General features: G+C 42.8%; 1 protein-coding gene across 2 annotated transcripts in view; it reads left to right on the forward strand.

Annotated features, from left to right (window-relative positions):
• Positions 1-23,343, forward strand: part of PLXNC1 (plexin C1) — a 149,028-nt gene that overhangs the window by 60,556 nt on the left and 65,129 nt on the right. For both annotated transcript variants that reach the window (XM_023257304.2, XM_023257305.2), the window contains exons 6-9: positions 7,500-7,653; positions 11,145-11,232; positions 13,384-13,486; positions 13,628-13,729. In XM_023257304.2, coding sequence (XP_023113072.1) covers positions 7,500-7,653; positions 11,145-11,232; positions 13,384-13,486; positions 13,628-13,729 — 447 coding nt within the window. The remainder of the gene's footprint in view (positions 1-7,499; positions 7,654-11,144; positions 11,233-13,383; positions 13,487-13,627; positions 13,730-23,343) is intronic.

The following is a 23,343-nucleotide window of genomic DNA, read 5'->3' on the forward strand; positions in this document are numbered from 1 at the left end:
CAGAACTCACAGATTTAAAGGTATTTGGCTGTTGTCACTTTCTATTGTCTTCCAGCAGGTGGGTGGGGGGCAGTGAAAAAAGAACTTGGAAAGCCTTCATCCAAACCTCCACCAGCCCTGAGTCAGAGTGAAAAAACTGTGTGCAAAAGATGCTTAGGCATCTCAGCATAGGTGTGGTCAAATTTTTATTTCTCTTAGCAGTCTGAAAAATAGCTAACTTGGGTGCTGATAGATAGAGAATGATAAAAAATATTTATGTATGCCATGATCTTTGAATATACCCAGGACTCTGATAAATGGTTAAGATCACCCAAGATTTGGGGTGCCTGGGTGGCTTTTCAGTTAAGTGTCCGACTCTTGATTTTGGCTCAGGTCATGATCTTACGGGTGTGAGATCGAGCCCCATGTTGGGCTCCACACTGATAGCACAGAGCCTGCTTGGGACTCTGTCTTTCCCTCTCTCTCTCTCTACCCCTACCCCGTTCACACAAGCACACTCTCTGTCTGTCTCAAAATAAATACACATTAAAAAAAAAAAAAAAAAGATTACCCAAGATTTTTTTTTTATCATTTTGAAAATTTTAAGGGTGATACTTCAGCTAAATGTAGTAAGGGAAAGCAACTTGTTCATTAAAAAATGCTGCTTGCATAATTTGCTTACCTATCTTTGGGTTCCCTGGTATAACTTAATCGCCATTTCTACCTAGTTTGGAACATCACAAAAAATGTTTATCACCCAAACAACCACTAGTGCTTTCTTCTCTACCCTGAGTCCCACCGTGGTTTACCCAAATCCCTGTAGAGCCTTCCCACACAACCATTACCTCGCTCTCCAACTACCATCACTCTCAAGGTAAAGGAGATAAGAATTTAGTAATCTGAGTGAAGTTCGTCTTTGAAACCAACTTTGGACTGATTATTTTAATAACGTTGATAAGATGTGTGATGCCATCTGTTAGTCATATTATTTCAAAATATGTCCTATCGTGACGGTCATCTGTGACTTACATGAAAGTCCCAGACCTTTGTTAATTTAAATAATACCCGATCTTTATCTACAGAGACGTCAGTCCATAGCTCAAGTCAAAGAGTGTTTGCTAGGTGCCCATCATATGCCTTTGTAACATTCTACTAACGTTCTAAGTACAGAAAGACCCCGGTATAATGCAGAGCCCCTGCTCCCAAGAAGCATCATCTCTTTACACAAAACAATTAGAAGACTGTATATCCTCATCCTCATTACAGAATCGGCATTAACAAGAAATAATTGGAGCAATTCCAGTTGGCTTGGAGGGATTTCGTGAGGTTTTGTTGAGCAAAAACAGCAAGATGCAGAAAAGTATGTGTAGCATGATCTTGTATTGATCACAAACTCAATATATGCTATTGATGTATATAGCATATATGATATGCTATTGATATAGCATAATCTATATATGTTTATGTCTCTATGTGATTATTTGAGCATGGAGAAAAATACAAAAGAATTCTTACTAGGTCGTGAACATGGGCTCTCCTGATGGCATGACAGATGATGTGGTGGAGAGGGAAGGCCAAGACAAGTAGGGGGGAAAAAATGAAATTCTCACATACACAAACACAAACAAGCACGTATGACATCCCATTTTTGCATTATGTAAAACTATTTGTATACCTATAAAGAGATTTTAACATTCAGTAAAAACAGCTTGTACTAATAAAAACAGAAAATATATAGACATGCAAGCATTTCCCACCAGCAGCAGGATTCCTAAAGGAGAGACACTGGAACATTCTTTTACAAAGCAGAACAAAAACAAGGAGTTCCACTGTCACTGGTAAAACCAACATCCTGTGCAAAGTTGCGTCTAGTGCAGCAATACAAGAAACAAGTAATAGAAATAGCTATGGGACCGGAGCAGATAAAAAATATCACCACGTGCTCATCTTCCCTGGTTGTGTAGCTTTGAAACCTAAACAGAGTAGCTTTTAAAATGATTCAAACGAAAGTAAAATAAAAGTGCCAAACGTTCGATAAACATTCAACTATCGATAACTTTACTGTACATGAGGTAAAAGAGTTAGTGTCCATTAATAAAAGGTCTCATTCATTAAAAACAACCAAAATACTCAGCCATCAACTGAAAGAGTGAGGTATATACCCTGTATTTTAAAATCACTTTTACTAGGAGATACATATTAAAGACAACTACCAAAAAATAGCAATTTGGGCTATGCAACAGCTTGCCTCAATTTCTTTTTTTTTTTTTAATGTTTTTTTTTATTCAGTTTGAGAGAGAGAGTGTGTGTATGCTCATGAGTGGGGGAGAGAGAGAGGGAAAGAGAGAGGATCCCAAGCAGGCTGCACGCTGTCAGCACAGAGCCTGATGTGGGGCTCAGTCCCACGAACCAGGAGATCATGAGCTGAAATCAAGAGTCAGGCACTTAACCAACTGAGCCACCCAGGTGCCCCCTAAGCAATTCTTTCTAATAATAATTAGATAGTGGGACAGTGGTCTATCAAGGCTATTGATAACTCATGATTAACTTCGCCAATTAAAAACATAAGCATAAATAAAACAAAAACACAAAGCATTCTCTTGGAAGATACGACAAGCATCCTGAATATATCCAGACACATACTATGTTGCTGGGCAGGAAGTTATCATAAACGTCATTTCTTCCTCAACCTAGTTTCTAGATTTCATGTAATCCCAGTGAAGATTTGAATAGACTTTTTCTTAAAAGTAATATAAAAGTCAACTGAAATAATATGAACTGGTCAAGAATATCCAAAATGTATTTTGAAAACACAGAAATTTATTTAAGCTAGACCATTTCCATATGATTATAAACATATACATAGCAATAATAACTCAACCCATGATTCTGTTTAAAAGTAGGAATACAGGGGCACCTGGGTGGCTCAGTTGGTTGAGTGTCCGACTCTTGATTTCAGCTTAGGTCATGATCCCAGGGTCATGGGATCAAGACCCATGTTGGGCTCTGCGCTGAGCGTGGATCCTGATTGCGATTCTCCCTCCTCCCTCTCTTTTTCTCTCTCTCTCCCCCCCCCCCACCGCCCCTTCCCCCTGCTCTTGTGCGCTCTCTCTCTCTAATTAAAAAAAAAATCTTTAAAAAAAAAGGACTGGAGATCCTAGGAATAGACAAGAAAGCTCAGAAATAAATGTAAAAATTGTAAAGATCAGGTATCATAAAATAAGAGGAAATAAAAGAACTTTTCCCAAAAGGCACTAAAATAATAGACTTCAAATATGGAAACATAATTCACATTTTACATTAAATACAAAAGTAAAATTTAAACTAAGAAATCCACAGAAAAGGCCAAAACAAAAAAACCCAGAAAGTAGAATGGAGTACCCGATAATTGGAAATAAAATTTTCTTAGCTCTGAAGCAATGTAGTATGTAATAACAAAAGAAAAATATTCATATACTTGACATTTTAAAAAAATCTATACAATAAAAGACAACTAAAGCACACACTTCAGGAAAACATTTGCAATAGGCAAAATATTAATTGTAAGGTATTAAAGCTAGGAGAAGTTAAAAAAAAACTCCAAGACACCAAAAAAGTGGGCAGAAAGAAACATATATTCTCACAAGAGGAGGTTTAGGGAGTTAGGCATAGTTAAGGAAATATGTTCAACTTCACTAGTTATCAAATAAATACAAATTAAAATGATAAGATATGCTAACACCTAGTGTTGGCCATGCCAATTAGCACAGCCTTTTTGGAGAGCAATTTGCTGTGATGTTTCCAAAGGCATAAGTATATTCATTCTGCTTGAAGCACTAATTCCAGTCTGCAAATTCTGAAGAAGTAACTTGAAAGAAGGAAAACCAAAAGAATGCAGAGGCCATTGCGGTAGCTTTTGTAGACTGAGAAACCTGGAAAGAACCGATCTCTTTGGCAGTAAGGGGAGTGGTTAAATAAAATAAGGTCTGTTAACCTGCTAGAATGCAGTGAGCTCTCTGGCCCCATGGACGTTACTAGCTAATTGACATTCAAACTTTCTGTCTCATCTGACTCTTTGTGTCTTCCTTCCCTCTTTATCCAGCTTTTCTGGAGAAGGAGCTGTCCGCCTGGTAAGGATTCCCAAGTTGGCTTTATTAAGCCAAGGCATCAGCTGTTTCTCTGTACTTGCCTGGAACCCGCACTCACACAAAAATACCTTCACCTCCCTGACTGTCCTCTTCTTTCACTACATTTGAAAAAACTTGCTATTTTCAAGATCAACTCCAGCCTGGCTTCTGTCCCAATATTCCCCTGAGACTGTTCCTGCTGGGGTCACCAGTGAACTGCTTGTAGCCATTCGGTAGATGCTGTAAGTCCTCATCTTACTTGGCCTGTTGGCTGCGTTCTTGAAATGCCCACTTCCATTGCCCTCCCCCCCGCCACACACACACACACACACAGCATACCCTATCCATGCTTTTCCTTCTCTCTGGCCATGCCTCAGCCTCCCTTGCTGGCTTCTTCTCGCCCTAACTCTAAATACTGGAGTTCAGGCCCCATTTGGGTTGTTCCTGTCTTTAGCTCTATACTTTGTCTGTAGATAATTTTATCCATTCCCATGGCTTTATATATCATCTCTATGTTCTTGTCTCCTTTATCTTTAGCCCAGATTGCTCCTCTGAGCTTGAGGCCCATATCTAACTTGACACACCTCTTCATCATTATACAAGTGTCTTGAACTAAACACATCCAAAATTGAAAGCTTACACTTTCCACCCAAAGTCTGCCCCTGCCTCTGTGTGTTCCATTTCAGTACAGGGTACTTCCCTCCATTTTTCTAACCCAAATCCTCCCTATCTACATGCTCTAATTCCAGTGCCACCCCACGCGACTTCTAAAGGATATCTTGAATCGGTCATTGGTTTCCGTCTCCACTGTACCATCTTGGTCCGGGCTTCTATCGTCTGTTGATGATCTCTTCATACCCTGTGGCCCTCTGGTTTCTGAAATGTCACATTTCTGCTAGACTATAAGCTATTTGAGGGCAGGGACTATAGCTGTTTGGTTCACTAAAGTATTCAACACCACATGCAACATTCAGCACATGTTAAGAGCTTGATAAATATGGAATAAATAAAGGCGATGATTACTGTTACCTAAAAACTATGTGAGAACTGGAAGGAAATGTGAAATTTTAAATCTGGTGAGAAACTGATTTCAAAAAAAATTCTGATTCTGTTGTAGTGTTTGAGCAATTGAATGAATTTAAGGCCTATATGTATACAGGATAGTAGGTGATGTGACCATATGCTAAGATGTGTGAGTGGATATAAATGCTGGGCTGAAGAAGGCACCATGAATAAGAGCTCAGCCATTTGCTACAGGTGAGCTAGTGGGAGTGGATTGGGGTTCGTCCCCGTGCTCAGGTCTGCTAGAGGTAGTTGGACTTCAGTTCAGTTGAAGCTGGTTCATAAGAACTTGCCTTCTCCAGCAAGACTGTATGGCTGAGAAACAGAATGTTTTGAAAATAGCAAGATGGCAGTGACCCCAGGACTAAAACAGACATAGCAAGCTTATTTGAAGACAAGACAGCAGAGTTTGAGCGGACCGTACGGAAAGTCTGGGTGAAGGTCAGAAGTATAACAGAAGATGGACATCTCCCAGGCTGTCCGGAAGTGTAGCTCTTCGTGGTAGGCAGTAGGGTTTCCAATTCCTCTGCTCCCATCTTCCTAATGCATAGCTAGCTCACCTTTCCACCAGATCCCTTTCCTGCACCTGACGCAAAAGGGGTCCACCATTGGCCTATTAATTCCTTTAATTTCCTTTTTGTCCTGACCTTCATTTTCTTTTTTTTTTTTTTAACTGAAATATAATCGCATGCGACATCGTGTAAGTTTAAGACGTACAACGGGTTGGTTTGATACATTGATGTATCGCCATATAATTACCACCATAACTTAACACCTCTATCACATCGTGTAATTAGTATTTTCTTTCTTGTGGTGGGATGATTTTCCTGTTTCAACATGAGAACTGGCTGCCTTGTTTCTTTAGATAATTCATTTGGGAAAAAGTTGCTTTAGGGGAAATTTCAAGATTTTCTTTTTGTGTCCATTTGTGTGCACACACACACACAGCCTCCCGCCCCAAAACTTTAATCATATGTTTGATCACAAATAAAACCTTAGTGTTAAAAGTAGATTTCGGGGGCGCCTGTGTGGCTCAGTCGGTTGAGCATCCGACTTCAGCCCAGGTCATGATCTCGCATTCCGTGAGTTCGAGCCCCGCGTCAGGCTCTGTACTGACAGCTTGGAGCCCGGAGCCTGTTTCAGATTCTGTGTCTCCCTCTCTCTCTGACCCTCCCCTGTTCATGCTCTGTCTCCCTCTGTCTCAAAAATAAATAAACATTAAAAAATTTTTAAAAAATAAAAATAAAATAAAAGTAGATTTCGTAGATCACCTTCTTTAACTATAGTAACATTACCAGGAAGAAATAAAGAAATGAAAAATGTAACTTAGTCCCTGGGAAATCAAGGTATTCTCTTAAATAAACCCTGGACCAAACAGAAGCAAATTAAAAAAACAAAAAATCATGTGTTTGGATGGGACTACTTAATACCACAAATACATAAGACCTCCCGAAATTGATGCATATGGTTAGTACAGTCCAGTTAAACTCATAAGCTCCTCACCCCATTTGAATAAAATAATCTTAAAGTTTCTGTGGAAGAATAATGTCTAGGAGATGCTAAGGAAATTGGGAAATTAAAGCTAAATAAGTAAAGGTTTGCCTTTTCTGATGTTAAATATATTTAAAGTCACAGTAGTAAAAGCTTGGCATTGTAATAGAAGTAAATCAATAGATAGTTGAAACAGAGCAGAATTCAGAAATAGATTCCAGATATAGGGTAATTTAATATATGACAGAAGTGGTATTTCAGTTCAGTGGGAAAAGGAGGGTATTTTTTAAAGTAAATGGTTATGACATAGCTGATTAACCATCTGGATGAAAATAAAGTTTGGACCCTTACCTCATACTATATACAAAAATAAATTCCAGATAGATTACACACATAAGTTTAACAAACAAAACAAAGATGGCCAAACAATTTCATATTTGCCTACCAGCTAAAATTTGAGAATAACTTTATAACCAAGACAAAAACGCTGCTTTGATTACATAGAAACATGTCATGCGGGGTAAAAGATACCACACATACAAGTTGCAAGACAAACAGTAGATTAGGAGAAAACATGTGTCAGAAATAAGACAGATAAGGATTAATATCTTATACTATACAGAGAGCTCTTAAAAATGATAAGAAAAATATACACAGAGCCAAAAAGTGGTCCAAGCATATGAATATGTGATTCACTAAAGGGCAAATCAAATAGTCGATAAAACGTCTCTTTCTTTACATCCGCTGAGAGATTCTCTTTCTCCGGCATGTCAGAGGGCGAGTTCACTTGAAGCTCTAGGATGGATGGAGGGGGAGCAAGAACAATGACGTGGTTCCCGAATTATCTTCTTCCCCACACAGACTACAGTGACTGTGGTCGGAAGCCTCCCTCCGAAACGATCGGAGTGGAAGTGCGTGGTGAAGAACTTGGACACGGGCAGGGAGCTCTGCAAGGGTAGAAGTCCGCCGGGCAGTGTCTGTACCTGCAACATGCCCACCAGAGCAACCTACAAAGGTAAGTGGACCCTGCTCTTTTTTTGTTTGAAAGTGAGGAAGGCAAGAGAACCTCCTGAGTTCAGATTGCCCAGGAAGCAAGTTGAATGTCAGGGGATTTATACATTCCCACCCTTTAGACTCGCTGTCTGCTTACCTCCTGCTCTCCCCTCGGTTTTGCTCACCTCTGCCCTACCTCATCCCATGATTCCAGGATCCCACTCTGACGTGTGACTGGAGAATGACAGAGCAGGGTATGCTGGATGGGAGAGTGGAGAAGCTGGAGACCATTGGACTGACCCTACCCAAATGGTTCAGATAATTCAGAGATCTGAGAGGCTGGGAATGCCCTTGGTGAGATGAGAAAAGAGAACAACCAATGTTCTGTCATCTTAAGATGATTGCATTCATTCATGCAGAAAGGAAGTATTTATTGAATATCTACGATGCGCCGGGCACTGTGCTGGGTGCCAGGGATACGGTGACCAAACAAGATAGACGTGGCCCTTACTCACAGTATTTGTAGCCTATTGGAGTAAAGACAGACAAAGGGCTCGTTACAGCGTAGTGTGTAAATGCAGGGGACGTACAGAACCATGGGAAGCACAGGAAAAGGGCACCTAACTGAACCTGGAGGGTCGCTGAGGGGACAAGGAAAGCTTCCTGGAAGATGAGTAGAGTTGAGCCAAAGGAAAGGGGGAAGAGTATTCCAGGCAGAGACCAACTAGTGTGATGGTTAGAAAGAGAGAAAAGGCTTTGTTTGAGGAGCCAAAAGAGGCTCTATATGGTTAAGGCAAATGGGGTAGGGAGAGGTAGAGAGCAGAGAGATAGGAAATGGATCCCAGGGCGCCCGGATGGCTCAATTGGTTAAGTGTCCAGCTCTTGATTTTGGCTCAGGTTATGATCTTATGGTTTGGGAGATTGAGCCCCGTGTTGGGCTCTGTGCTCAGAGTGCGGAGCCTGCTTGGGATTCTCTGTCTCCCTCTCTCTCTGCCCCTCCCCTGCTTGTGTGCTCGATCTCTCTCTCTCTCTCTCTCTCAAAAAAAAAAAAAAATTAAAAAAATTAAAAGAAAATGGATAGCAAAGAAGGTTTAGAGTGTCTGGCACAAATTAATCATTTATAATCAATAAATTGTTGTTGAATGGCCAAAGTGGAGGATGGCTGGAGGAGGGAAGGAGAGGGTTCTGGAAAAGCAGATAGAAGAAAAGCTGTTGCAGTGATCCGGGTGAGGGTGACAGTGAGGGCTGGCCCAGAGTCAAGCGGGGGTGTAGAGAAATTGGTAGATTCCAGAGATGGTGGGGGGCTAAAGTGGACACACTGAGGATTCATGAATCCCTGTGGGCAAGAAACACTAGAAGTAAGGTCACGTTATTGGTGCAGGTCTCCTAAAATGGGTGAACATCACAGTGGAGAGGAGAGCTGGTGTCACTCAATTAATCCCCAGTCCCTCCAGAGGGAGTTTAGTGTGCCAGACCAGAGACCCAAGCTTACCAATCTCAGCCACTGGGCTCATGGTGCTGGTTTGGGACTGAATTGCTTGGAAAATGATTCCAATTCTCCACTTTTCTTTGTTTACACTGTGCAGCCTTTGTGATACGCTTCTAGTTAATTTTGCTCATTAAAATGCAGCTCTTGCTCATGTGTAAAATCTGCTTTCCAAGTATCGGAGATCACCCGGTAAAGCTAAGTTGGTTGCTTTTAGGGCCTCCATCAGTCGCACTCGACCTTTGCCCGCCCTTTTCTTTGAATGCCTTGCAGGTTCTGAGCCGGCAAACAAACTCACTTCCCACCTCTTGCGCTCAGCCGGTCAGTGGTCATTGCCAAACCTCTGTCTCTGCCCTCACCCCTTTCATCAAACCCTATTGCCCTTCTGCTTTGAAACATGGGAGGGAATGTCACCTCCTTCATAACAATCCACGGTATTTCTGGCACCCTCTGAGGTCCCCACAGTCACCCCCGTCTTGGTAGCCAGGTGCTGCATGGAACTCACACCACTCTCACGGGATGTTTCCTTGTCTGTCCTATCATTGTTGGGGTGTTTTTTTTTTTCACCTAATTCACTCTACGTCTTCCTGAATAACTGTAAATGCTACCAGAGCAGAGATCAAATATATTAGTTTCCTTCTGATATTTCCCAGTAGTGTTTTGTGCATAGCGGATACGAAGAAAATTACAACTTTTCCTGGTGTTCGTCATTGAACACTGGAACGTATTTTCGCTGGGAGTCTCTCAGGCTTACTGTCCATATGTCCATTCTACTAACATTTACAAGTGGCTGTGCAAATGCTCTTGCTGAGAGGTCATGCCAACCCTCCAAACCTCCTTGTCTTTACAACAGAGGGTTATCACACTTCACATGTAATCACTTAATGTGAGCAGAATTCGATGTGGCATCCTGGCTTTTAGCACGAATTTTACTGCCGTAGAGAAGTATCTTCCCAGACTTTGGGAATCACACACTAATAAAATTTCAGTAAGGAAAGTAAGGATGCCAACAAACTTAGGCCACTTCTTATTTTATCAAGGAAAGCCTTCATTTTTAAAGTATCGTCCTTGGTCTCCCTTAACTCATAAAAGGAAGACGATATTGTCCCAAGATGGAGGACAGTGAAAACCTCACTGAGCGCTGTGCTTGGGTGCAGTAGGCTTTGAGAGGTGCTGTCCAGGCTGCGGCACCCAAACCTGGCTGTCTACCGCTCATGTCATGGGGAACATTGCCAACCGCAGAGTCCCAGGTGCTCCCCAGGTGTGTTACGTCAGAACCTCTAGAAGCGTGGCTCTGGAATCTCTATTTTCATCAGTTTCTCAAGTGATTCTGATACACAGCTGGGTTTGGGAACCACCTTGGATAGAATATGTAAGTTAAAGACCTACAGGAAATAGGACGGTTCTCTAATGCTGAGTCAGCACGGTTTTTATCTTTCTTGTTTCTCTATCCTTTTGAGGGTGTTCTAGCCAATGAGTACGTTTTCAAAAGCAAATAAGACAACTCTGATGGTTGATCTGGTGACAGTTGACTCCAAGCGGATCATGGATCCCAGCCCATGGGAACCACGCTTAGGGTTTGTTAGGCAAAGGTTGGTAGCGTGGATTTTGCTGAAGGTACAGGATTTGCTCTCTAACATTTCTGGTTATCGTGTTCTAGGCAGTTCTTGCTTGGTAACTTGTTTTATTCTCATGCTGTGGCCAATTGCAAGCTGAGATAGTGATCCCGGGGAGAGTATGAGATGTAAATGGGCTGTAAAATGGCTTTTTCCTAGTGATTATCCGTGGGAGGCTTGGAACACAAGGTGGGCCCGGGTCTGTTTGGAGGCTTGTGCTGTGCACTTGGGCTGCCTGACGTGAATGGCCCACGGGAAGGAACCACATACTGATTGAAATGTTAGCAAACAGCTGGCACCCCCCCACCCTCTACGCAAAGGAGGCAAAAATATTTATTTTTTGCGTTTACAGCTTTGCTTGACGATAGCGGGACGCCACCATAATTGACATTTTTTCCCCCTTTGCTCCAGATGTTTTAGCTGTCAACGTGACGTTCTCCTCCGGTTCTTGGCATTTATCAAAAAGACTCAACTTTACCAACTGCTCATCATTCAGAGAGTAAGGTTTTATTTGAAATTTAAGTATTCTCTCATTGGTTTTAATTTATTTATTTGCTTTACGCCATTTCCTAAAGAACTCTTTTGCGGAGTAGAACTTTCTAAAGTGCCTTTTGGAGCAGGGCCTGATGGGAGATAGAAGGGGGAGATCGGAGGGCCCCTGAGCTAATAAGCCGGCTCGTTCAAGCCCTAATAAGTAAGGTGAAGCAGCTAAGGAGCAAACAACTGTGCTTAAGTGTTGCTACCGACAGGGAAATGCGTTTTCCCCAGACGGACAGGCACTCTGAAGAAAATACAGCAGAAGGGGTGCTATGTTCCCCCCCCTGAGCCGAATGGCTTTGGGAATTTGAGTCAGGGGAGAGGGTGTGAGCATGAGACCAGGGAAATCATCAAGGAGAAGGTCAAGATGAACTCAGAGCCAGTGGGTTCTTTCATCGAAAGAACATGTTTGGGGCACCTGGGTGGCTCAGTCCATTGAGCATCTAACTTCGGTCGGGTCGTGATCTCTGTCCCTTCCCCCCTCGCTTGCTCTCTCTCAAAAATAAATAAAACATTTAAAATGAAAAAGAACATGTTAGCTCTGTTCCCCCACTTTTTTGTGCCACCTTTTGCCCCGTTGGGCTGTGTACCTCCCCTGATTTAGGGCCATGCCTCACTCCTTGCTTCTCAAGCAGAGACAAGACAGGGAGGAAATGTGTTTCTCAGATGCATGATTTTCCAGTCGAAAGGTGGGATGGAGGTTCCCATGGAAACAACGGGAAGCCGTGTTATTAGTGATTCTATAGCTCGTTCAGTGGTTTGATTGACCAACTATGTGGGTATTGAATGTTTCTTTTGGCCTGGGAACCACTGTTGCCGTGGGGAAAATGAACTCAGACTCAAAACTGGGTTGGAGGGCCACTCTACAGCTATCCAGACAGGGGCCTCTGGACCTCATCTTTACCCTGGGGTACTCTGAAAGAGGGACTGAGTTCAGTTGTTTCTAACAAATAAACTGAATTAATATAGCGGGGGTGGGGAGGAGCAAACTTGATACAGAAAGCCTCAGAAGTCTGTGAAAATAGGAAAAGAGGGGGAGAGTTAACAAAAAAAAATGTATAGTTCAAAGAGTGTTGAAACGTAAAGCGGGTCCCCCATCCCCAGTGTAGAGGCCAGGCGGAAGGAAGTGACTTGCCCTGGGGCCCACAGTTAGGTAATTAAGAACCAGACCTCAGACCCACAGCTCCCCAGAGGGTGAGTGTGCCCTTTCCTTGAGTACCTGGTCCCTTAGTACAACACTTAGTACATTACACTTAGTATACTCGCACCTAAGGGGCCGCGATGGGAATGCAAATCACAAGCCTGCTTCTAGCTCACTTAAGTGCCTGGATAAACACTCCCATGAGTCTGCAGTTTCTATAGGTCAGAAGCTCCGAATGCTTTGACATTTCTTGAAGAATCTGTGAAATATGAATGGTGTCTCCTCTCCCTACACTGGCCCTCCCACTGTCCCAGGCCAAGTCTTCCCCTGGCCTCCCATGGCTGTGTTTCCAGACCAACCTCAGAGTCTGTTTTTATTGTTCCTTCAACTCTGATTTTCCTATAACATGCTTTTCAAGTCCTCTACTGTTATCCTCACATGATAGGTTATTTGATGAGTAGGCACAGTTCTTCCTTAATTTGGTTAAAAAGCCAACACTGGCACCCCATTCCCTCCGCTTGCCAGGTGACACTTTTGGTCTCGCACCTTCCAGGCAGTGGGGGTGTTAGTTACAGCTCTAGGGAGTGAGGGCAGGGCGGGGAAGGTGAGTCTCCAGAGGGGAAACTCACCTGAGGGCAGACAAATAGCAGAACTGGATTCAGAAACAGAGCCAGTAGGTTCCTGTTATCCACCAGCACAGCGGGTGACCCTGGCTTCAGGTTTCCATGGCAACACCCCCAAAGGTGTCACGACAGTCCATCAGCCCCGAGAGCTGCCCAGAGCAGGGCACAGAGTCGGTGCTCTATCCTCAAAGGACTGTCCTCCCTCCCCTGGGTTCATCCTACTCTGTCCAGGGATTTCTTTTTCTTCTTTCTTCTTTTAAATGCTTGCACCCTGCATCACGGAGGGAAAGTCTAGGGCATGAACATTTTCCTAAAGATTTGGAATTAAGTTGGTTTTCCGTGTTGCCAGATGCCCAGCGTGTATTGGAACTGACTGTGCTTGGTGTAAAAGTGAGAGAAAGTGTATCCACCCCTTCACAGCTTGCGACCCATCTGATTACAAGACAAACCAGGTAAAGTGCCATTTTTGGTATTACGAGGTTGAACCAGAAATAAGTGTTTGTGACCGCCCAGTCCCAGTCTGTCTTTTGCGTTTGTTTCAAACTCTAAATTTCCCATCTGTTTGGATGTTGAAGGGATATTCTTCATTTCAGGAACACTGTCAAGTTGCTGTTGAGAAACGGGCACCATCCAAGACTGCGGGAGGAGGAAGGTTCACCGAGAATAGGAGTAGTAGAGCCAACCCGGGCTTGCAGGTCAGACCCTAGTTTTGTGCTGATCGTGGGGGAAAAAATCCCCTTTAGATGACAATAACAGCTCCTCACTGCTCTGGGTTCCTTTTAAAAATTCCCTGTTTGACTTTCTACAAAAATTCCCTTTTCTACTTTTGATTTTTAACCAAGTTTCCCTTAATTGGCTCAATACATCAAAGGCTGCACACTCACATAAAAGAAATTAAAATTCTATAATTATGAAAAATGATATTGTTCCAGGAGGAGTGAAATTTTAAAGGTGACTTTGTGGCTCACTCAGGAGGAGTTAGAAGGAAGCATGTAACACATAGCACTGAGGGGACTCCGATTCGAACCACGTATTACAACTGTATTCCTGGGGGTTATGTGGGGTGAGGGGAGTCTATGTATACAAACTAACCTCATTCAGATTACCCATCTTTACGTTATAGAGATGATCTAACCCAGAGTTAATAGTGCCAAAGCAAAGAGTTGTTGCCATATGTGTGTGTGTATACATATATATGTATGTATCAACCATATATATATATCCATACATCCATATGTACATACATATATACACACACCCACATCTCCCCCCATTTCCCCCTGAATTTTTTTCATGGAAAGATATTTTCCATGAAGTTTCCTTGGAAATTCCTCTTATTTTCATCATAGTAAATCACCAGGTTCCACCAACAGACATGTTTGGGGAAAAAAAAGGACATGACCATGTAAACGTTTCTGGGCAGAAAATAGTGGCCATGCTTAGAATGACTGGCTTCGGTGAGTTGACAGAAGTTAATTGAGCATGTGCTATGTGGTGACAAACAAGAAAGGGTAAGTTCTCGATCTTGTTAATCGGGAGGTCTAGCAGGAGCAGACAAATTAAAAACAACATTTCTTTTTCTAAAAAAGACTTGGTTTTCTATTTCATGACTAATCTATGGCTTCGATGTATCCATTTGCTGTTATTTAAGGTCAAGTGCCAATATAGATAAGTAGCACATTTTTCATCGCTACCGAAAAGTTGATGGTAACTTTAGGTGAATAACTAACAGGCCGAGGGAACGTGAATCATGATGGATGATGAAGTTAATTAAAGGCATTAGAAAGGCTCGGTGTGCCAATATCTCCAGATTTGAAAAGTCTTTGAGTTTTTATTAAGGGGTGGGCTTCTCGTCTCTTACCATTGGCTTATAAAACAAAGGCGTAGTGACAGGTATTTGGATCAAGGAGGCGGTGGCTTTTTTAAAAAATTAAATTTATCCTTTGTTGTCATTTTAGTTGGTTTTTTTTTCGATTTTAGTAAAGCACACCTAACACAGTTTACATCTTTTCCACCTTTTTTTTTTTTGACGTTTATTTATTTTTGAGACAGAGAAAGAGCATGAACAGGGAGGAGCAGAGAGAGAGGGAGACACAGAATCTGAAGCAGACTCCAGGCTCTGAGCTGTCAGCACAGAGCCCGACGCGGGGCTTGAACTCATGGACCGCGAGATCATGACCTGAGCCGAAGTCGGACGCTTAACCGACCAAGCCACCCAGGCGCCCCCCATCTTTGCCACTTTTAAGCGTACAGCTCAGTAGTGTTAAATACCTTCACACAGTTGTGCGACCATCACCACCAACCATCCCCAGAACATATTTCATCTTGCAAAACTGAAACCTCATACCCATTAAAAAATAACTTCCCGTTTTCTCTTCCCCCACCCCCAGCCCCTGGCAATCACCATTCTACTTCCTCTCTCTATGAATTTAATTACACTAGGGACTTCATGTAAGCAGAATCATACAGGATTTTTCTTTTGGTCATTGGCTTATTTCATTTAACATAATGTCCTCCAGGTTTATCCATATCAGTATGGGTCAGAATTTCCTTATTTTTAAGGCTGAAAAATATTCCACTGTGTGTGTATAGTACATTTTGTTTTTCCATTCATCTGTGGATGGACACTTGGGTTGCCTCTATCTTTTGGCTATTGTAAATAATGCTGCAATAAACATAGGTGTACAAATACCTCTTGAAGGCTGTTTTCAATTCTTCCGGGTATATATCCAAAAGGGGAATTGCTGAATCATAAGGTAATTCTATTTTTAATTTTGGAGGGGAATGCCATGCAGTTTTTCATAGTAGTCTGCCATTTTAGATTCCCACCAACAGTGTGCAAGCATTCCAATTTCTCCAAATCCTCTCAGCTCTTGTTATTTTTGTGTTACTGTTGTTGTTGTTGTTTTAATGGTAGCCATTATAAGTGGATATAAGGTTGTATTTCATTGTGGTTTTGATTTGTATTCCCTAAAGATTAGTGATGTTGAGCATCTTACAATGTGCTTGTTGGCCATCTGTGTATCTTCTTTGGAGAAACGTCTATTCAGGTCCTTTGCCCATTTTTTAATCAGGTGGCTTGTTTTTTGTTGTTATTGAGTTATAGGAGTTCTTTATATATTCTGGATATCAACATCTTGTCAGACACATGACTTGCAAATATTTTCTCCCATTCCATAGGTTGCCTTTTCACTCTGTTGATAGTATCCTTTGATGCACAGAAGTTCTTAATTTTGATGAAGTCCAGTTTATCTCTCTCTCTTTTTTTAATCTGTGCTTTCGGTGTCCCATCCAAGAAACCATTGCCAAATCCATTGTCATGAAGCTTTTCTCCCATATTTTCCTCTAAGAGTTTTATAGGTTTTTGGTGGGGGTTTTTTGATGTTTATTTATTTTGAGAAAGAAAGGGCAGGGGAGGTGCAGAGGCAGAGGGAGAGAGAATCTCAAGCAGACTCCATGCCCAGTGCAGAGTCCAACGTGGGGTTTGATCCCACCAACCATGAGATCACAAGCTGAGCCAAAACCCAGAGTCGGACAATCAACCGACTGGGCCACCCAGGAGCCCCAAGAGTTATATAGTTTTAATTCTTACATTTAGGTGTTTGATCCATTTTGAGTTAATTTTCATATATGGCATAAGGTAAAGGTCCAACTTCATTCTTTCCCATGTGGATATCCAGTTCTCCCAACACCATTTGTTGAAAAGACTGTCCTTTTCCTATTTAATGGTCTTGGCTCCCTTATCAAAAACCATTTGGCCAGATATGCAAGGGTTTCCTTCTGGGCTATCTGTTCTGTTCCACTAGTCTGTAGGTCTGTCTTTATGCCCATGTCACACTGTTTTGATTACTGTAGCTTTGTAATAAGTTTTGAAACCGGAAAGTGTGAGTCTTCCAACTTTTCTAAGACTCTTTGGGAAAAAATTAAACTTTTTATTTTGAGGGAATTGTAGATTCACATGTACTTGTATGAAAACAAGAGACACCCTCGATATCGTTTGCCCACTTTTCCCCAACAGTAACATCTTGCAAAACCCATAACACAATATCACAACCAGGATATTGACAGTGACAACAGTCAAGGGACAGAACAGCTCTATCACCACACTCCCTTCCCTCCTCCCTCCCACTCCCCCTTTCCAATCCCTGGCATCTACTAATCTGTTCTCCGTTTCTATAATTTTATCATTTCAAGGAGTCTGTTTAAATGGAATCATCCAAAATGAGTCCTTTTGGGATTGGCCTTTTTAACGCAACTTAATTCTCTGGAAATTCATCCAAGTTCTTTTTATGGGTCAATAGTGTGTTCCTTTTTATTGCTGAGTGGTGATCCAGGCAATGACTTTTAAAATTTCTTTTATGTTATAAAAAAAGTCACTGCATCCTGGTTTCCTGCATTGTGTCTCCCCATTCCTTTTGACCTTTGACACCATGTGGTTAAAGGAACTGGCTGAAAATAACCAAAAGCCCAGGCAATGTCTTTAGTGCTGCTGTGTGAATGACCCTTCTTTCTTTGGAGAAAGGTATTTTGTTGATCCTGGAATGGTTTTTTTTTTAACATGTGGCTTCGAACAGAATCTTCTCGATTTGGGTTCATAGGGAATGGAGTAGTATTGATCGCAGGAGGGATTTCTCATGCTCTGGCATACACCAGTGTCGTTCCTTGTCACGTGGATATGTAAATCTGCGTTTCCAGTTCAGGTGTTGTGTTGGCCTCAAATGAAGTGCTGAACACTCTTCCTAGCAGAGAAGCCACTGAGAACTTTCTCTCAATGCATCTTCCCACGTCACCTATGTATCGAGTGCTTCCTGTTTGCCAGGCACTGGAGACAGGAGATGTGAATGGTGCAGACACGACCTTAGGCTTCATGATGCTGAGCTGGGATTGGCTCTTGCTACACATGTGTTTTGAGCACCCAGTAGACACCATTATATTGAGCTTCACGGGTACAAAGAGGAGGACACAGACGAATCAAACACATGTGTCTCTGTCAATCTCAAGAATGTTATACATAAGTACACAAGTAAGAATATAAGATAAAAAAAAGTACTAACATAGGAGAAGTACCAGAAAGTACACAAACCCGGAGAGGCTCTCTGTGCCTGCAGACTTGTCTTAGTCATTCCTGTTTATTTAAGCCCAATGCCTGGCAGCTAAAAACACTTAATCAGTGTGGTTGGTTAGGGCTTTGATTGATGGATGGATTGATAGACAGAGATGGCATTTCAGCCAACCGTTGAGGGACGAGACACATGAAAACAGAGGAGTGGGTGTTCTAAGCAGAGGGGCCAGCATAGGCAAAAGTATAGTGGGTTGCCAGAAAATTCCAGGGCGTCTATTATAGGAGACCCCACGTCATTGAATTGCCTGGAACAGAAGGATGCAGGAACCTGTGGGACACAAGACCTAAAAGACCCCGTGGCCTGAATCTCTGGGGTCTTCCACACCAGGCAAAGGAGTTTTGGTTTTGTTCTTCAGCAGCAGTAGGATGCTACTTGAGACATTTGTCTTTTAATGTATGCATTTGCTCGTCCAAGGACACAGTACTTAGGACATGGGGTTCCTGGTGCGATCACGGTTTGGGCCTGCTGCCCTCACAGTGTCACGACCGTATCCTCAGTCTCTTCACCTGACCTACCCATATGTGCTGTCATGTATCGGGAGGGGCTGCATTAAGGAAAGGTACCACCAAAAGAGGGAAATGAACTCAAAACCCTGGGTTTGCCCTTTGGATGAGAAGTATTTTCAGCTCTGAAGGCTGGTCTGTCTCAGACGGTCGGCCCTGTCGCCCGGCACTCACCTCTTTTCCTTCCTTTTTTTAAACAGTCTTCTATCTGGTGCCTCCACCTGCTGTGAGAAGAGGTGGCTGCCCTCTCTTTCCTGTTCTCAGAGAAAGGATGTGAAGATCGATGATACGGTGTGGCTGTAATATGTGTTATTCCTTGCAGTGTGCTTGTCTCTCTAGGGTGGAACTGCGCCCTACGCAGCCACGTCTCCTGCTCTTGGGGGATTTACGTTCACGTGGTTCTTACTTTTTCTTCCTTGCACCACCTCTTCTTATCCTCCTCCACCTCTGAATGTGAGTTTTAATTTCTCACAGGTAATCCACACTGACTCTTGCAGAGACCTTGCCTCTAAAAGTGAAATTAAGTTTAATATAGACCTTGTGGAGTAGCTTCTATGGGCGTAGCACGCGCGAGGCGCTGTGGGATTCACTTGCAATTGTTCATGTACCCGTGCGTTTAAAGTGTGGTTGTTGAGGGGCACCTGGGTGGTTCAGTCGGTTGAGCGTCTGACTTCGGCTCAGGTCACGATCTCACAGCTCAGGAGTTCGAGCCCCACATGGGGCTCTGTGCTGACAGCTCAGAGCCTGGAGCCTGCTTCGGATTCTGTGTCTCCCTCTCTCTCTGCCCCTCCTCCGCTCGAGCTCTGTCTCTCTCCGTCTGTCTCTTGCTTTCACTCAAAAATAAATAAAACATAAAAAACCTTCTTTTAATAAAATGTGTTTATTTTATCTATCACCTATGTGCTAGACAGGTGGTCACAATGTGTGTCCTCAAGGAGCTTACACTGTAGAACTTCTAATATTTTGGAGGAAGGAAAATTCATTTTCATGAAGCAGTTGAGTGTGTATGTACATCAGAAGAAGATGTAAGAAGGAGTTCCAGAACATGCTAAATTAAATAGTGGTGGCCTGTATTTGTTGAGCCGATGCTATATCCTGAGCTCAGAATATCTGTTTCTGTAAGCCTCACAATGGACCTATTTTTTCCCATTTTATAGATGAAGAAATGTTGGCTTATAGAGGGTAAGTAGGTAGTAAATAATAGGCAAGAGATTTGAACCCAGGCAGTCTGACTCCAGAGCCCCCAGCTTTAACCACTACTCTCCATTGTATGACCTCAATTGAATATAAACAAGTATTAAATGATGTCGTATTGATGGAAAAGGTCAATCTGGAAGGGAGAAAACTAACATTGGCTTCTCTTGGCATTGGTGGTGCCGACATGGGTGGGGCGACAGGCTATGAAGGCAGTGTATTAGTATCGAAGCCTCCAGAGGGGAGGGGAGGTCAGGGTGTGGTCAGAGTGGAGGATTCAGACCCAGGCCAGGCTGGTATCCTCTCCAGGACGGGGAGAGGAGAAGAGGTTCAAGACGGGAAACTGAGGCCCGTAGGAGAGTGGAGCAGCAAGAACCACGTGCTGACTGGAAACTCAGCAGAGGGGTGGATTTGGAGTAGCTGAGCCTAATTCGCAGTCAGGGGTCTCTGTGGAGGGGAGGAGTTGCCTCCAAGAGTTACCTGTCTTGGAGTCCCGGTCACCCAGCCCAGTTCTGCGTTGCCACATTCAAAAAGTTCAGTGGCCAAGAGTGACGCCTTTGTGGAGTGGCCTTGGCGGCCCCACCTCAGGGTCCCCGGGTCAGAGAAATGAGCCTTGATCTCTCCGCACAGGACCTTCACAAGGGCCATCTCAGTTGCCGTTCTGACCCTTGGTCCTTCCTGGGACCAACTGGAGGTTACGTCCCAAGTTTTCTGGGGCCTCTACTGGGGACCCCATGAAGGAGTGTTCACCTGGGGGCCGAGCAAAGCAGACGGAGGACCATGTTGTTCTATCTAGTGCTCTAATTTTTCTTTGGTGGCGTTATATTTTCTTTCCATGTCTCACCTCCTTTTATACTTAGCCCGTCGCCGCTGCCGGTCACTGCTCTTTTCAATTTATACATTTCATGAATACATTACTTCCATCCTTCTCAGTCATTAATAAAGATGTTAAATAATTCCGAACCAAATATTCACCCCTGTAGGGCCCTACAGGACACTTTCCTTTAATTAGTTGTGCTACCTTTCATCTCTCTAATGTCCTTTGGTTTCAGATTTCCAGCTGGTTTTGAATCCATGTGACTTTTTATGCGGTCCTGTTTGAACTAATTTCACCAGTGAAACTCTGAGAGACGTTTTACTGAGTGTCGATTCAGGTCCAGACCTACAGAGAGCTTTGCTATATTCAGATTTTTTTTTTTTAAACAGATTAATAGAGTACAATTTGGTCTTAATAAACTGAGCCTTCCTAATGCACCTCTTTCCCATATTCTTTTCAATCATAGCAGTATTTTCTCCATTAATGTCATGGTAATTTGAATTGTGTTGACGTCAGACTTCACAAAAAAAGTACTCTTACTGTCAGAAGCAATCCTCTTAGACCTTTTCAGAAATAACTATTTCTTAGTGGTTGTGCTGTTTCCAATATCTTAGAATGACTTTGTTTTAAAAAAATAAAAATAGCCGGGTATTCTGTAACCAGTTTCTAATGTGCTCTCGTATACAAAATAGGGAGTGATCTAAACTCATGAGCGACCAGGTTCGTAGGGCCTTATTAAATAATTTACAATTGGGCAGCCATTTAGAAATAACTCTTATGTCTTTAAAATGTAGCTGACAGGAAGTAGACCATTCTGAGGTTAATCGCTGGACAACCCAGGTTGTGAAGGTTGCTGTCAGAGGCATTTTGATTTGACGTATGGAAATTCTTGGACCTCAGATGAGGGCAGGATCTCACTGTAAGGCTTTAAGGAAGTGTCTTTTTGGATCAACCTAGATTGTGTTTTTAAATTAACCCCTTCTGTGTGTCAGCTCCTGGGCCCGCTGCTTCACGCCAGGCTGTGAAATTAACTCTTGATTAAAATACAAAATAGATCTGCAGTAAGTGTGTGAAACATTTGTCGGGAGATCATTCTTTGCCTCCTGTCTGTAGAGGATTTTCAAAAACCTTCAGTAGTAAAAATAGAAAATGTTATATTTCTAAGAATTGTTGCAGCCATACAGGACAGCCCTATAGCTACCCTCTCGTTTTCTTTGTTTCCTTGTACACCTGCACAGTTGATTTGATGAGGTCCTCTTGGTGGCTCTTTAACTCACTTATTAACATTAAGAGAGGTTCTCCAAGCAAACAAAGGACAACTAATCGGACCCTCTTTGCAAATAGACTGGAAGCATCGGCTTTCAAGAGACAGACCGGGCTGGATTTCATCGTAGACAGCCAATGGAAACTTCTCTAAATAATAAGGTTTAAAAATAAAATCCTTTTGGGGGCGCCTGGGTGGCGCAGTCGGTTAAGCGTCCGGCTTCAGCCAGGTCATGATCTCGCGGTCCGTGAGTTCGAGCCCCGCGTCGGGCTCTGGGCTGATGGCTCAGGGCCTGGAGCCTGTTTCCGACTCTGTGTCTCCCTCTCTCTCTGCCCCTCCCCCGTTCATGCTCTGTCTCTCTCTGTCCCAAAAATAAATAAACGTTGAAAAAAAAAAGTTAAAAAAAAAATCCTTTTGAAGTAGCAGGGCTGTCTCTGCTCAGGGAGAAATAAGAAGTTAATAAGGCAACGTGGTGGGTCTTCTGATGGTGTTTACAGAACCATTTAAGGAGCAAAATATAACCCCCTGAAAATATTTTTTACAGTAGTTATAAGGGTCTTTTTATCCTCTCCTGAGAGTAGAGAAGTAGCATTTACTTGGGGGTGTTCGAACATCTTGCTTGAGGAGATATCACAGTATAAACACAGGAATCCAGAAGGGCTGTCCGGAAAGAAACGTGGGGCTCTCGGCCGACTTGGATGTGTATGTGAGTCTTCGTTGGGATTCACATGAAACAAAACGAAACACAGTCCCATCTTGCCTCCTTAAGAAGGGCAGTGGACTTGTACTGTGCAAGGGTTGGCACGTTTTTTTCTACAAAGAGCCAGACAGTGAATGGTTTAGGCTTTGGGAGCCCCGCGGTCCCTGCCACAACTATTCTGTCCCTGTAGTGCGAACGCAGCCGCAGGCAATACGTAAATGAACAGGTGTGGCTGTGATCCAGAAAAACTTTCTTTGTGGACACTAATATCAGAATTCATGTATTCTCACATGTCATGGAACATTATTACTTCTTTGACATTTTTTTCACGGGCCATCCGAAGGCAGGCGATGGACTGGATTTGGCTTGCTACAGGCAAACACCTAGCACTGTTCTAGGGACCCTGTACGTGTTCAATAAATACTTGTTCACTTAGCTGTCACCATGTCAGAGCGAAGAGTAAGCCTTCTGCTATATAGCACACACTTGACATTTGCAAGGGATTTATCTTGAAGTCTTTGCTAATCCCCCCATTCCAAGTACCACTCGTGCAGATAATTTCCCCCATAAAAGGCAGTCAAGTATAACAGAATAATTAAAGTGACCCTTTCAGACCCTTCATGATTCTATAAATATGGGACTAAAGTCCTCTACTAAGTGATTAAAATAAATTCTGCCACCGAAATCAATTCTCTGTCACCTTACATC

This window comes from Felis catus, chromosome B4 (genome assembly GCF_018350175.1).
Source record: "Felis catus isolate Fca126 chromosome B4, F.catus_Fca126_mat1.0, whole genome shotgun sequence".
Lineage (NCBI taxonomy): Eukaryota > Metazoa > Chordata > Mammalia > Carnivora > Felidae > Felis > Felis catus.